Source organism: Porites lutea, chromosome 5 (assembly GCF_958299795.1).
Source record: "Porites lutea chromosome 5, jaPorLute2.1, whole genome shotgun sequence".
NCBI classification, from domain to species: Eukaryota; Metazoa; Cnidaria; class Anthozoa; order Scleractinia; family Poritidae; genus Porites; species Porites lutea.
The window spans coordinates 39,667,088-39,683,227 of NC_133205.1; the positions used below are offsets into that span (position 1 = coordinate 39,667,088).

The following is a 16,140-nucleotide window of genomic DNA, read 5'->3' on the forward strand; positions in this document are numbered from 1 at the left end:
AAAGAAGGAAGGTTGGTTAAATGGTTTGATGGATAAATAAGAAGAAGGACAAGAAACGGCAACAAAAATAATAAATAACAACAACCACATAAGCTTTATTTGTATGACTATGTAGTTACAGTATTGCAATAGCCTGGAAAACAGTCGTTTCTCAAAGTTACAATTAATACAATGGAATGATTACAATGGTCCATCAAGTGTCATCAGTATGATTTGATAACAAATCATTACGTAAATCATTACATAATGAAACAAATTTTCAACAAATGCCGGCGTTAATTTACAGAAAAATTCTGTGAATTCATCAATTTGATTATTAATTCTGTGTAAGAACAAAATTATGTTGGATTTGATCGTAGAATTTTTCCCTTAATTAGGATTGAATACTTTGGACAATGCAAGAGAAATGAAATTAACACCCTCCCAAAGACGCATAAGGAAAATCAGTTCAGTATATTTTACATAACGTAGTATCCGCTGTCAAACATTCACCGCTGCACAACTATTCAGCTGTTTCACCAAAGATGGCGGACGAAAGTGGTAAGTTTTTAATCAAAAGACATTGAATCAATTCAAAAATTATGCTTACAGTGAACATAGGCATATCATAAAAACTTAATAGCCGTCTTACAAAGAAGTTATAGCTATTATTAAGGCGTCGATCTGGCTTTTTCGTCAAGATCTACGATACTCTCTATGCCAAGTACAGCTGTTAAATGCGCTCCTTGGTCAAACATGTTTTGAGGAGTTAATGTTTTTCATCCTGCCCTTCACCGATTTAGAGCAGCAAGTTTCTCTGTAAACCGCTGAGAGTATCAATTCTGCATCTTATCTTCCATCCTCTTTAGAAGTAGACCCTCATATATTCAGATTCCAAGATTTTGAAACATCGCCAGATTCCTTCTATGATTATTCACCGAGCCTTCGAGAAAACGCTGTCCCACTAATCATTGACAATGGTAAGTGCAGCTGTACTTCTAATTTACTTGTCCATGTGTATCTAATTTTTTCAAAGGTATCTGCAAAATAGCAGAAAATAATGTGACTTTCATTTTGCTACAAGTTTGCCCCAGATGCCATTATCACACAGACAGTACACAAAAGACACCAGTTGGTATTGTCAAAGTTTAAGTTAAAGAATTATGATCAAGACTCTTTAATAGAGCAAAGTATTTTGTTATTATATTTTTTTCTAAAAAAAGTCGAGGGTAAATTCAAGAGATCTCAATAAACACCCTCAATTACCACACCACAGTACTGTTACAGTAACCAAATTTAGCTGAGACAAGATTAATAAGAGATATAAAGATTTGTGGACATTTCATGTCAGAAGATGTTTAAAGAAAGATTTTTAAAGACGTTCCAAAGATGTATGATGTCATTTGGAAGCTTCAAAGTTCCCAAGAAGGCTACAGTCATGACAAACTGACCAAAGAAAACTGATGAAAATTACTTCTTCTTGGCATTCAGACTGGTGATAAATAATTTGACTGGTGATAGATCGGCTTTGCTGTCAATGGCGCAGTTTGGCTGTGGGAGGTTGTCCCTTGTCGTGATTTCATTTTATGCTCTGTTGCTACTTTTTGGGCCATGTCGCTTGTCGGAATTTACCCTGGTAGGACCTCTATATGGCAAGCATACACCAGGGATCAAACCATATCTCAAGTGGTCACCTACAGGAGGATAACAACAATGGAGACTTCTAAAACCATCAGACAGTACAAAAAAGGGACCATGGTTGCATACGAGAGGTGCTCATTTACAAGAGGTTTAAACTGTAGTGATTTACTGGGAAAATTTTGGTGTTTTGAATAGGTGTTCACTTATGGCAGCTGGTTACTTACAAGAGGTGGTCACTTCAAGCTTCAAATTTATTGGAGATTTTGGTCAAATCACATGGAATTTTCTTTCTTTGCACTCATTGTTTTAGCCTAATTTACTTAATAAACCTTGTCAGTTAAGGCAGTTATATTTTAGTTAAGATGTTCTGTTGGACTGAGAAACTTGGCAACAAGCATAAGCTGGAGTGAGAAGGAAGTTACCTGCAGCTGTGAGGCTCATGCCTTAAACATAAGAGTTGACAGGTTTTCAATGCTGACTCACAGTAAATATTATTTTGAATTTGGCTTTCTTTCTGTTGCTACTTAGGTGGCCACTGTTGTCGAGCTGGTTGGGCCATTGACAATAAGCCAAGACTAATCTTCAGAAACTTGGTTGCAAAAGCAAGAGGAAAGAAGGTATACATGTAAAAGATCTTTTTATGTTAAAATATTTTCTTTCTTTGTAACTGTGAAGCCAAAAGTTGTGTGAATTCTTGAACTATTAAGGAATGATTATTAGGGCATGGCAAAATGGTGAATTAGCAATTAAGACCTAAGAACAAACCACTAAAAAAATTATATTTACTCGTAACTACATTTGTACTGTTTATTGACTTATTTTGGATTTTTTTTTTACTCATAAATGTTCACAATAACGTTTCAGAAAATGTTGTGATATGATTTTTGTTTTCATAGCCTATGGTAATCTATTTATTGTATAGTCTAAAAGTAGGTGCCTTTCACTGGATGTCTTTGCCTAAATGTATTATTATAACAGTTTATTATTAGATATTTTGCTAATTTACTAATAATATTTTTCTTTAGGATACTGACCCTTCTGCTCATAGTGTCTGTGTAGGGAATGATATTGGCAATCTTGAGGTGGTCAGATGGGCTCTACGCAGTCAATTTGACAGAGATGTCGTCACAAACTATGAATGCCAGGTACTTTTTAAAATTTGAAGTGATGTATAACTGCATTTTACAAAAAATGTATCTCTCTTGTTTTTTCTATTTTTATTTGATATTGGAGCTCATAACCATTCAAAATACCAGCAACTTTGTTTGCAGTTATGCTGTAGTTATTTATCGGCCGAGGAAGATCTTTTTTGACAAAGTTTTAGCATGGCAAGTTTTAAATGTTTAAATTGGAGAAAACTGAAGAGAGTTATCAGTCATGAGACTGATATTAAATATGGGTAAATTTTAGCAAACACCTTAAAGGTGGAATTATGCGTCTCTGAATGTGTATATTTTCTGACAAAATCAAAGTTGCGATGAGATCACCATTTATGAATCAATTTTGACAATGCTAGTTGTGCAATGACTGCAAAGATTTACCCACCAAAAAGTGTGCTGGGCATTCAGAGTTTTTGTTTTGCTTATTTTCTCTTTTCTGTCATCATTGTGGTTGCGCTGAGCTTGCTAGTAGTGTTCCTACACAAACAGTTTTTGATACGCAACAATTAGGCTTGAAAAACCATTGATTTGATGGAAAATGCGCAGACTTGAAATCAACGTCTGCAGGTATACCCAAACAGAGGCCCAACTGAATTGCAGGTCATTGCAAACCTGTATTTGTGTTGATCATTATAAATCAAAAATTATCATTGATGCATACATTGTACTACAAAATGAATGAATTTAATCCCTTCAGGAACAAGTCTTTGATCACATCTTCAGTCGCCTTGGAATCAACACACCGGGAAGTGTCAACCATCCTATTGTTTTAACAGAACCAGTATGCAACCCTAACTACTGCCGACAATGTAAGTTATCACTGAAATGATAATATTATGATTTGTGTTGGTGGAGAATGTATGCAAAATAGAGCACACAATCTTTCAATCACAAGCAAGACTTTGTCAATGATATTACAAAAAGACCCATGCTGTCCTCTAGAGTCTCTGATAACTTAGCGCATTTACCTGTGTATCATGTGCACCTTAAATTTTGAATGCATTGTGAAAAAAGAGAAAAAACTTTAGGCAATAGAAAGGAAAACTCTTTCTGCTGGGCCCTTTCTGCTCATCCTCTTGTTTTACCCTCGGTATTTACATTTACTATTGTCAACGAATAACTCTGAATTCATGCAAAATAAAATGGCAGGTTTAGATTGTTGTTTACTAATAGAAGGAATAATGATGCTTTCCTAGTTTTTATTGTCTTCTTGGTAACCTGAGGCACCAGTTATTGGGCTAACTTTTACATACCAGTATTCAATTCTTGAGACCTTAAAGAAATAGCAAATTGAGAATCAACATTGGTTAAAAAATTTTAACTTTAACTTTTACTTGTAACATAATTTATATATGTTCCTCTATAATTCAAATAGAATGTTATCATGGCATATAAGCATAATTCTGCAACAAGGTACTAAAATTTAATTTCAGCCATGTCAGAGCTTCTGTTTGAGTGCTACAATGTTCCAAGCGTGGCATATGGTATTGACAGTCTTTTCAGTTTGTACAACAACATGCCCAGTTCAGGTGAGTTAATTCAATATTGCCATGGTAGACTGTGTGTAGTCATCCTTCTTTCCTCAGAGCCATGCATGGTTCATCCTTATAAGTTTGTCATTTCCATGTTTTTGTCTCAAAAGAAATATTAGACACTGCTCATGGCCTACCATGGCCAGAAAAAGATTGCAATTGGTTTCAGTTGTCTTCAATTTTGTCCATCCATGCCTTGTTTCATATTTGTTATGATATTTATACCTTTTTTCATGTTTTAAGTAGTATCTTCTCCTGCAAAACTCACAAAACCGTGAATACCAGAAAGATTATTTTATGGAAATGTAATTGTGTTGCGAGAAATTAGCCAATAAGGCATGAGTAGTGGTCACAGAAGTATTTCTGGTCGTCGCTTCTAACCACACATTATTTTTCGGGTGCAGAGAAGCGACGACCAGAAATATGCCTGTGTTCGCAGACTATGAGATGACTAAACCGTAAGCAGTGATTGTGATTACACTGTAGTTTGTGGTTTTGAGGCGCCTGAACTTGTGATTTGTCACTACACAGTCAACGTTCTTGAAATTTTACAGGTGTTCATGGTTTTCTGAGTTTGATAGCATGTTTCACTCAATCTCATGGTAGTTCCCAATGTTTTTAATTTTGATAAATTATTTCATTACACACTACAGATAAAACCACTGCTCTGGTTGTGTCTTCAAGTTGTCAAGTTAGTCATGTCCTTCCAGTGGTGAATGGAAGACTGGACGCTGGCAACTGTAAAAGGTATCGAAGAATAAAAAAATACCCTAGAATTCTATATAAATACCCAGAGCTTCTAAAAGGTGCCATCCAGATGTCCAGGAGAAGTATGTAGATCCTCTTGCTGTGCAAAGTTAGTTTTTAGATCACCTCTCTTATGGGTAAGGCTTCAGGTAAGTCAACCAATCATCTTGTATCTAAATTATAAGACAAGTTCATGATGACAACATTTGACTACAACTACCAGAATTCATTTCGTTTTTGCTTTCTTATTTAGATTTGTCAATCTTGCAGAGGTTTAAACAACAATAGCCTCAATTTGCACAAGAAAACAACAAACTGAAGTATTCTGGTAGTTGTTTGCCCTGAGCAAAGGACAAACTGAAATTCAAGATTTTTGCAGGAGGGGTGGAGGGGGAGGGGGGGTTGGATTCCTTAACCCTTTATGTGATAATTTTTTAAATTAAATGATGTAATGCTTTTACATAACAGAATATCACAGCTTTAAAATTTGCACCATTTATGGTTGAATGATGATTAATGGTTTGTACATGTAGGAATAAAAACAACATTTTTGTTAAACTTAGGTAAATTTATTTCTTTGCTTTGTGAAATACAGGATTAACCTGGGTGGTTCCCATGCAACGTGGTTCATGCAGAGACTATTACAACTAAAATACCCACATCATGCCACTCAGATAACGCTCACCAGAGCACAGGTTAGTGCATCTTTTCATTATTTATGGGCGAGTGAAAGTAGAAATAAATGAAGAACTTATAGTGTAGATTACTTGCATGATACGTAAGCAGTATCTTTGCCTGTATGGGGCTCATTAATTTGGAGTCTACCATAGGGGCTAAATTTGGCTTAAGTTCATGATCCAGCTGTTTTTAATAGCCTTATGGTTTTTAACATACTTTAATGACTTGTTTTGAAGGGGAATTGGAAGGTAACATAGGCCTTAGAAGTTATTATTTTTGAACTAGATCCTATGCTGTTGTTGTCATTTTTTAATAAAACAAAAGGAAAGAAAATAGGTTACGTGTTTCTGTTATTCAGTTCACTGGCTTTAAATAGGCACTGTCCTCAAATAATAGCCATTCTGACAATTCAAAGAATACTGGAAGCTGCACTATTCAGAAGCAACAACGGAGGATTAGAGTGTGAAGAGCCTACAGTGGGTTCAACAATAGTATAGTTCAACTGCCCATGAAGCAGCGTGGCTGACAACTTAATTAGAGGGCTAGACGTGTAATCTGGACGCCCTGCGTTCAAGTCCTAGGGTGCATTTCTTAATATATTCTGATTGTTCTTGTTTAGGAATTAGTGCACAGTTACACAGCTATGGCGACAGATTACTCGAAGGAGCTTGAGGAGTGGGCATCGTCAGATTACTATGATGATCATGTTTATAAAATTCAGCTGCCGTATGCTCAGGTGGGTGTACTATCTTGTTATAAGCGCACAATAGCAAAAATAGCTTAGTGGTCAAATGGCGTTTCCAGTAGCTTTCAGTTTTTTGAGGCTATTTGGGTTTTTTTCTCGACATTAATCCCCTGGGGGTACTTAAGGAATTTCTGGGTGCGGATGTGCCGCTGGGACCCTGGAACCCTTAACCTATACCAGAGCTAGTTCAGCTGAATTTTGCTACCCTATACTAGAGTAAAATCCCCAAATCCCCCCTATCCTAGAGTAGCTGTTTTCCAGAAACTACTGAGGTCACTAGCACAGTAGTCTAGCCAAAACAAAACCTTATACCACAATCCCTAGTCTACATAAAATCTTCAACCAACTGATCAGTTTCCTGAAAAATGGTACCCTATTTTAGACCCAAATGCTCTGATTTATATACCCTATCTTAGAGTAAACTGCTTGAAAGCCGTACCCTTCACAGCGGCACATACTTATATAGTCCATATATGGCAGTACCCCCCCCCCCCCCCCGGGATTAATCCGTCCTCGTGAAAATGGTTCGTTGTGCATTTTGGACGCGTACCTTGGTACATAATTTCGGGGGTACTTCAGTTTCGCGGTTTTGGTGACACAGTACAGTATTTCCCGGGGTTTTACTTTTGCGATTTCAATAGGAAAAAAAAAAAGAACAAAAGGGCATTAAATTTCGAAATTTCAAGCATTTTAAACTTCATTTTACTTGAACTCTTTAAAATTTTAAGATAAGGGGCTCTTAGGAACCTAGCGACTTAGATGGAGATGATACAAATACAGATAGAAATTGGAACTTGCTAGTAAAACCACTTAAATGTTTGGGGACATTGTGTTTGTCGATACATATCCTGTTATTGTTATTACATTTTTTGTTCTGTGAATTTTCTACATGTGTTAAATGTCGCGTGTCTAAATTTCGCGAGGATATTTATTCGCGGGTCTTTAAGTTGGCGATTTTTTTTACAATTGGGTAAAACGCCGCGAAATTAAGTACCAACAGGGTAATCCGTCTGATTTAACTGTTGTTTAGTCCGTCTATTTTGACTGATTTTAAAAGTTTCTATACGTACTTCACTAAATCCTCTTCAAAAGCAGTCATATCACCTGTGTAAAATGCGATGTTTGGAACTAAGGTGTGTATCGTGCCGGGTGAATCACAGAGAATAACACTTTGGCGAATTTCCTAAATAGTTGCGAAGAGGAGGGAAAACTTGCCACATTTCATGCAATTTTTCCTGCACAGGTTTCCAAGTCTCGGACTCATGACCCTGAAATCTGCTTACTATTTTTGAAGGTCAAATTTTGCCAGATAAATATAAACAATTTCGCAATAGTTGAACTGCAATGGGAGCGGGGGCTGTTGAACAGTAAAACCACAGAAATTCTAAAGCATTTCTTCTGAACAGGCCCAGGCACCTCAAACCAACGGCCCCAAGAGTGAAGAAAAGGAAAAGTTGAGAAGGCAGAAACAGGGGAGAAGACTACAGGAAATAAATGCGAGAAGAAGAGAAGAAAAGGTTGGATTTTTGTACTTGATCCTTCGCATTTATAACCCCCTTTCTCCAAAACGCGTGACGGTTTATTCATAAAACTATAACCTAAATAACCATTATCTTAACTGTGGCCGGTAAATTTTGTAACGAAATTGATAGTGAGAGGCTTTAATTGCCATTTAGATTTGTTGTAGGGTGACAAAGCAATCATCGAAACAGTGTGTTCTGAGAAAATATGTCTCGAATGGCACATTTTCATACTTTAGGACGTCCCAGATTCTTGTTTCGCGAATAGATGACCAGGAGATTTCAATGTTTAATAATTTTCCCTGCTTCGCGTTTTCTTAGTTTTCGTTTTATTGCCGAATGTGGCTTGACAAAAAGATCCGTCAATTTATATAACAGGAAAAAACAAATATTTCTGCACAAATCCTCATTTTTTTTCCGAACCAAAAAAGAGCTTCTTGGAATGCAAACGGAAAAACGAAAGCACAAGAAAATGGTGGGAAAATCATAACCATATGGTTCTTTCAACTGCTCGTGTCTCAGGCCGTAAACGTGATGCGTCCTCCCCATTATTTTCAGCTTGTGGAAGAAGAGGAAAGACTACAAGATCTAATGAGTATTCAGGCACTGGAACTTTCAAATAACAAGGAATTCCAGGTGAAATACTTCAGACAGTGACACTTCACGTTGATTATCTTTGAATAAGGATTCATAATGTTTTTTAAGCACTTCAGTTGAAAGAGTGCAAATGTAGGTGATTAACTTGTAGTGAGGAATTCTTAAAGGGAAGTTTTTTGTTTACAGATGTCACTAACAGAGGCAGGCTTCCAGAGTTCTGAGGTAAATATCGTACCTTTCCATTCTTTAAGTTAACTTTGCAAACGTTCCGAGATCATGGTATCCAGATCGATGTCAAGGGTCGCAAAAAATGCTTAATATCTTACTTGTTTCGTATCGATTGAATATCGATTGAAAAGCCGATGTTGGTCAAAATCTGTCAAAAGTATCACTTTGACCAATCAAATTAGACAGTGACAAACTAATGAACCAATTAACAGTTTCAATTACAAGTAGTTGCAGCGGAGCGCGGGAAAATGGGTCCGCGCCATTCGCGAGCAGTTGATTGATTAAAAAGAGGGTGCGAGATTTTTCAGCCTGTCAGATAATGGTTAGTGCGTTTAGTTTCAGACGATTAGTTACCACTCATATGCTCCGTTTATAGTTAACCTAGGACTGAAGCTAGTCAGTCTTCGAACAAATCGGCCCAGACCTGAAAATCTTTTTAATAATTCCTAAGATGAACGCTTATACCGTATTTTTGTTGTTGTTCACTTTTAATGACAGGCTTTGCAATCCGCCATAAAGAATCTGACGACGTCTATCCGAAAGCGAAAGGAAAAGATTGTAGCCATGCAAACAGCTTTGGAACTGGATTCCGAGGTGAAAAATGAATTCAACATCATTTCCAAGTTGCTCCAAGCCTCTGTTTCAAAGCGAGGCCAAGTGCAAAGCTAATGATATGAAAATGATTATTTATTCTCATGCAAATAAAACTCATTTACGCAAAAAAGGTTTTTTGCACTTAGCCTTGTTTTGAAAGTGAAAGTTTTGGAAATGGGTTATTGCAATGTTACCGAAGGCTCTTTGGACCGATGATAACAACTCTAACTGTTCCATATTGCGTTCTTAGGTCAAAGAAAAAGATGAAATCATTGATGTGGTATCTGAGCAGCCGGTTGAGAGCAAAAAGAGGCAGCGGACTCCCAAAGGAGGAGCAGAGGATAAAATTGGGAAAAGATTAAAGGAGGAGAAAAAACAAGAGTTACAACAGCAGAAGAGCCAGGAGGAAATACAAAGAGAGGAAACGTTTAAAACGTGGCTGTCGGGATTACATAGGAGACGAAAAGTGAGCTGAAAGAGAACACGCGTTGATAACTTGAATCATATCTATCTCTATGCTAAATAAACCATCTGAAATCAAGAGTCAGTCTACTTACCTCCGCTGTATACCTTACGCATGCGCTGTTACATCTCAGCAACTCTCAGAGCGTTTCCACATTCGCCACTCTAGAAACCAGAAGAAAACTGGGCCGCAAAGATTTCTGGGGCTGTTACTAGGGACGGGGAAAAAATTGGCCAATAGCTGACCGGCGCGTGCCCAGTAACATTCTCAGAAACAATCGCGGGACATCGCGTCCGCCATATTGCTGTACCAAAACTATAAAAATGCGGCCATTGTTGTGTTCCAAACGAAACACCTGGGAAGTTAAAAAACCTTTATTCACGTAAAAAACCCCTCTTTTTTGTTTCAATAAATTTCATCAGCTGCTACCCACGTGAGTGAAAACGCTCTGTTGTTGCAAAGTATGAACATTAAGAGCGACGAATTCTGCTCTTAGAATTTTTACCGCTTTTTTGTCGCTTTCAAGTCGATGTAAAAGAGATGTATAGCGGTATGTCCTTTTAGCTCCGTTCTTTTTAGGCATGTGAAGAGCTATTTTCTTTTACGTTTCCTTTGTCAGGAAATACTTGATGCTCGTCAGCAGCGAACCCAGAGAAGAGAAGAATTAGCCAGCAGACGGAGCCATGCTTCCTTGGAAAGAATGAGGATTTTGTCGCAGCTGGCTTATGATCCTAATGGTAGGTTACTATGACTGCCGGCACAGTTTAGTCTGTGGAGGGCTTTTATCCCGTTTCGGTACATGTATATATGAGTAGATTGGACCATACAACATGAAAAAAAGGAGGACGAAATTCGGTAATTTGAAAATTGGATTACGAGCACGACAATAAATAAACTGTCTGTAAAATACTGTCCACTGGTTGGCGAAGTAATTTAGACCACGTAATCTAAACGTTCCTAAATGCAGGATGCATATTTACAGTAGAATCTGCTACCGGTAGATATTCATTCTTTTGAATAACTGCTAAGACTAAGTTGGTGGAAGTTCAAATGCACTGACATCGTTTGGTTTACCAAAAAAGGCCTAATCAACCTAGCAGTTCTTATTAGAACACGCCTCAATTCGCATGTTTTATGGTTTGTACGAGTGTGCCTTCTGTCTTGGCAGTCCCAGAGACTGTGCGTCTCTTCAGACGCCAACTGCGTAGACTATACTTTTGAAATTAATTGCTTTCAGGTACTGAACTAAGATTACCGGCTTGTCGGTTTGGCATATCTCTGGGAAGGGATGTTGGGTTATACTGTCCCTCGTACATAAATAGCAGCAATTACATGCGCCATTTTCGCATTTCCATAATGCACCTTGCTTGCTCCCGCTCACCTTCCCCCCCCCCCCAAAAAAAAAAAAATTGCTTAGGAAATGTCATTAATTTCTTGTTTTACGACTATGATGTTCAGGGGGGACCAACAAGGTGTATTATGGGAAATGCGCAAATGGCGAAGGAAAATTCAAAGTCGGTGTTGCATGAGTTTACCGTTGATAGTGACAGTGTTGTTGTTGTAGTTCGTGACGACGGTACGACACGAAGTACGCATAAGAAACCAAAAGAAGATACATTTGGACAAAACGATGAGGACTGGATGGTGTACAGATCCATTGTGAGTCTGGAATTTGTATGATTCGTAGTAACACTAATTAAAGGACGTACGGGATTATATTTACTCGTTGTTTGTGACAATTCGTGAATATAACCCCGTACGCCGCACTTTCTATGACGTAAACTATATGTATTTCTCAGGATACGTAACTAAACTGCTTTAACGACAAACTCAACCATGCCCCCGCGGACGGGCACGAGGTTGTGACAAACGGCGGTGTCGGCGAAGGTGGAGGTGAAAAACGACGACGGCGCTGGTAAAAAGAAAACAAGCGGTGAAGGTGAAGATGACAATTCTTGATCTGTTTTTCTTGCAGAACAAAGATGCTGGTGATTCCGACAGTGAAAAAGAACAGGAAGAACTGAACGAGCTGGAGAATTTACTGAAGAAACACGATCCTGACTTTTCAAAGTAAGTCACGGGGCTAAATTGGCGATTTCCGAGTCCATTTATGAACTTATTTACTTAGGATTTGCTACAATTTCCGTTTACGATCGTCCATTGGCACACAGAAGCCAAAGTTGTCTGTAAGTTTGTTTCCGTTTACCGGAGAACTTTCAAACGACGTGTTCAACAAATGGCAAACTGTTTTTTCCGCCTGTCCAAGTTTTTGCATTAGCTATCGTTAATTGTTTATGTCTACCCAAAAATACTGTAAAATTCCGAAAATAAGCCCCGGGGCCTATATTTTTCAAAGGCCCTTTTTTGAGGGGCTTATATGGAGGGAAATTTGCGTTTCAAAATCGATTGGGCTAGCTTTTATGGTTAGAAGGAAATTTACCGTTTTTGCTTTGTTTTACTTTGTATTTGAGGGCAATTTCCAAGTACAGGCCCCGGGGCGGCTTATATTTGGAGGGGCGATTTAACGGAGGGCTTTTTGCTTTACGAGTTTTGGGGGCTTATATTTGGAGGGGCTTATACATGGAAGGGCTTATTTTCAGAATTTTACGGTAAGTAGTTTCATTGTAGTCCGATTCGGCTATTTTCTTTAAATATTTTTATTATTATTATTTTCGTGTGTCTTTGCTGTTGTAGACGTTTTGGTGGCAAACCAGAATCTGCTGTTGACTGGGCGGAATATTATCAGCTCCATCTTGGTGTTGAGAGAATAAGGTAACTAGTTGCGGTTGTCTCCCGTACAGCGCAAGTGGAATAGTTCCTGATCAGCTCCGCCTCGAGAAACCCTGAGAATTTCGGGAAACAACATTAAATATTACCCTTGGTACCAGTCATGTTAATGTCATTTTGCCAATAAACGAAATCCGAGAATTAAAGTACTGGCAAAAACGCTCGAAGCACCTTGCCCGTGCAGTTCTATCTCCTGTTAAAGTACCGGTCAATTCGGCCCCTGGGTCGAAATTGGCTTTGAAATGTTTCTTTTTGTGGTCAGAATAAGCGGTCAAGTGCCCCTATGCCGTCAAATCCCCCTGAGTTACAATGGTAAATAGTCTACCGTAAAGGATTCCAAAGCTGACGTTTCGAGGGCTAGCCTTCGTCAGAGCGAGTAAAGGGATTGTGGTTGTGTGAGGTTAGCATATCATATCATGGACCACGCTTTTGGTGGCAACATGTTAACATGAAATACAGGGATACTGAAATACCCTGTGTTAAGGGCGTTCATTGATTCCGTGGTGATTTGGGTGCCCCGTTTAAAAGGTAAATTCCTGGTTGCCTTGCTAGACCGCGGATTTTCGTGTCGTAAGAAAATTTATGTCACACTCCCCCACTGACGCAGGATAAACTGTTTAGTTATTGTATTTGTGTTATGTTTTTTTGTCTCATTATTTTTCCCAGAGTTCCTGAGATTGTATATCAACCTTCCATGCTTGGTATTGAACAAGCCGGTATTGCAGAAACTATTGATTTTATACTTAACCACTTTTCGGCCGATTTACAAACAGCATTAGTGCAGGTACGAGTGGAATAACGAAATTTGTAACTGTTTAATGTTACTAGTTTTAAACATTGCCTATCCAGCTTAGACGTCAGCACTTCCCATTGAGTTTAGATCGTTCGTTTAACAGTTTTAGGCATTGCTTTTGACTTCCGATATTCAGTTGAAAGGTGCTATTTTACGATAATTAGTTAACTGTTGTCAGTCCAAATGAAGACGATCTTAAACATGCGATCTTAGAGAGAATGAAGCACCGGAGTGGATACTCCAAATTAGGTTTTCCATTGAAACGGCTTATTTTTATCACATATATGGCGTACGTTGCCTATTACAATATTTTACACTTAACGGTCAAATCAACGCGTAATCCTTATCACTGTAGATGGGTGCTGAATTCCACACTGAAATCCTTTCCTTACACAACTGATGCTATTTGATCCTTTCAAATTTCTCAAAATGTGTGGCCAATTAATGCAATTCTTTGCAATGAATATTATGTTGGGGAATTGGCATGAGGTGTCCCACTGGATTTTGGAGTATCCATTCTAATCACAAAGTACGCAGAGGAGTCGGCTTTGAACGCAAAAGGCCGCGTAAAAGCACTTCCGTGAATTGGGTTCAGTATCTGGTATTTATTAGAAAAACTGGGAACTCGTTTACTTCCGGCGCGAGTGTTACTAGATTTGAAGTGCTGCCAAGAAAGTAGGAGCCATTAGCGTCGTGTACTGGTGCCTGCCCTATATATCTCTACTTTTGTTAGAGATAACATGTGTGATTCGATGCTACAATCTGTACTCGCATGAATTTGCCTTTCTGTTTTTTCTCCTAGAATGTGTTTGTAACAGGAGGAAATACACAATTCCCCAACTTTCAAGAACGCCTGGAGAGAGAGCTCCTTGCTATCCGACCGTTCCAATCTACATTTAAAGTTTTCACGGCAGGTTCGTTGAATATTTTGCTTCCCTGTCAACACAATGATAGAATAGAATGTACACAGGCAACGTTAGGTAAATGTACCTTAAAACGCTTCAGTCTTATAAAAGATATTAATTGAAAAGGGAAACTTTCAAAGTTATTTTTGTCTCCAGACACACATTTTCCATAACCCTGTCACGTGATCCCACCATTTGAGACTCTAAGGATCCAAATCGTGTGTAGTGAGAATGTACTATTGAGGTTTTCGACAGCTCATTCCTTTTGCTGACAAGGGACGTCTGTGCTCAGGCTACCGTATTGTTTCAATAATATGTTGACGTTATTGTTGTTCATTTATCGTTTTGAAAATTCTTCTAACCTTTTTACTCACGTTTATCCAGGTAACCCGGTGCTCGATGCATGGTACGGTGCTCGTAAATGGGCAAGGACTCTCAGCAACAACCTACGGACAGTCAGTGTTACTAGGGAGGAGTATGACGAGAAAGGCGGAGAATATCTCAAGGAACACTTCGCGTCAAACCTTTACGTAACGACCCCTTCCCAGTCATAGCGCACGCTCAATCCGTGGACGTCGTTCAAAGCAGTGATTAGTTTTCTTATTCCTTTGCATTTCGTTTTCTAACTTGCTTAAACGTATACGGTGGTTTATAGAGATACGGACTCAACAGTATATGTAGTTGGTACACTTAAACCACACGTATTAGTCTTAAACATCATTTGAGTAAGAAAGAAATGTACTCTATACATTTTTTAGCCTGTGAAACCTATATCTGCTACAGTAGAAAACTTAAACCCAGTTCATTTGTCCCGCGCACACTGTTCGAAGCACGGAAAACTTATCAAACGGTTTGAAGTGGAAACGTCTTTGAAAAAAAGGGCGAACGTGCGCGTCTAAAACATCTTTTCTTCTATGGCATTACATCAGGGGTCAATTTTTCACTAAAGAAGAAAAAGCAAATGTGCACTTAAAAGGTAGCTTTCTTTTTACTCTAAAAGTTCTCATTTTTGAAAGCAGAGACTTCACGCTTAAATTCCTAAAACAGAAAGGCGTTTGTTATAAGCCTTGTGTTACATTGAAACTGACTGGCAATTTAACAGCGCATTCATACACGAATAGCGCTTTTGATAGAATTAATTGCAAAATACATAAATAAGTTGTAAATACAAACAAACTCAAATACATCTGTACACAAAAATTGATGCAAAATAAACCAAGAAAAGTATTTGTACATGTCGAAATCTCTTTGAGCACGTACGGTGTGTTGTCTACGAGCAAGCCTTAACGACTCAGAGGAGGAAAGGAGAAAGAGTTGAACGAAAGCCTTCCTGACAAGAAGTTGAACACGTTCATAAGTAGTATAGGGCGCACTAAACGAACCATTTTTGTCATGATCAAGGCCGTCCTTACAAGCACATAGACTCCTTATATGTTCAGGCTAATGCTTATGCTTGCCTCGCAAGTGAGCCGAGAGCAGGCCCCAAATTGTTCAAAAGGTGGATAATGTTATCAACTAGAAAAATTTCAATGAAAATGAAGAAATGATCGTCGCAGTGAACACAATTTATGCAATTGCGTAAAGAAGCCTGAAAAAAATTCATTAACATAAATTTCTATGTAGTGCACGGCGCGATTGGTTTTCCCAATAATTATTCGCGGTACAGTGATTTATAAGGTGCTTGAATAAAGCTATCCAACATTTGAACAAGCGGGGCCACTGGGCCCGGTTGCATAAAACGCCCGTAACAACTACGGGTATACGTACGTGC

The 16,140-nt window shown here is 38.4% G+C and overlaps 1 protein-coding gene across 1 annotated transcript; it reads left to right on the top strand.

Annotated features, from left to right (window-relative positions):
- The first annotated feature begins 512 nt into the window (after positions 1–512).
- On the top strand, positions 513–15,468 carry LOC140938573 (actin-related protein 5-like). The gene is made up of 21 exons (XM_073388064.1): positions 513–540; positions 849–959; positions 2,149–2,237; positions 2,646–2,765; positions 3,478–3,589; positions 4,214–4,309; positions 4,966–5,059; positions 5,655–5,754; positions 6,357–6,473; positions 7,889–7,999; positions 8,561–8,638; positions 8,786–8,821; positions 9,326–9,421; positions 9,672–9,887; positions 10,504–10,621; positions 11,449–11,543; positions 11,860–11,954; positions 12,579–12,656; positions 13,338–13,455; positions 14,267–14,378; positions 14,754–15,468. The coding sequence occupies exons 1-21, from the start codon at positions 525–527 to the stop codon at positions 14,921–14,923; spliced, it is 2,178 nt and encodes a 725-aa protein (XP_073244165.1). The 5' UTR covers positions 513–524; the 3' UTR covers positions 14,924–15,468.
- The last annotated feature ends 672 nt before the right edge of the window (positions 15,469–16,140 follow it).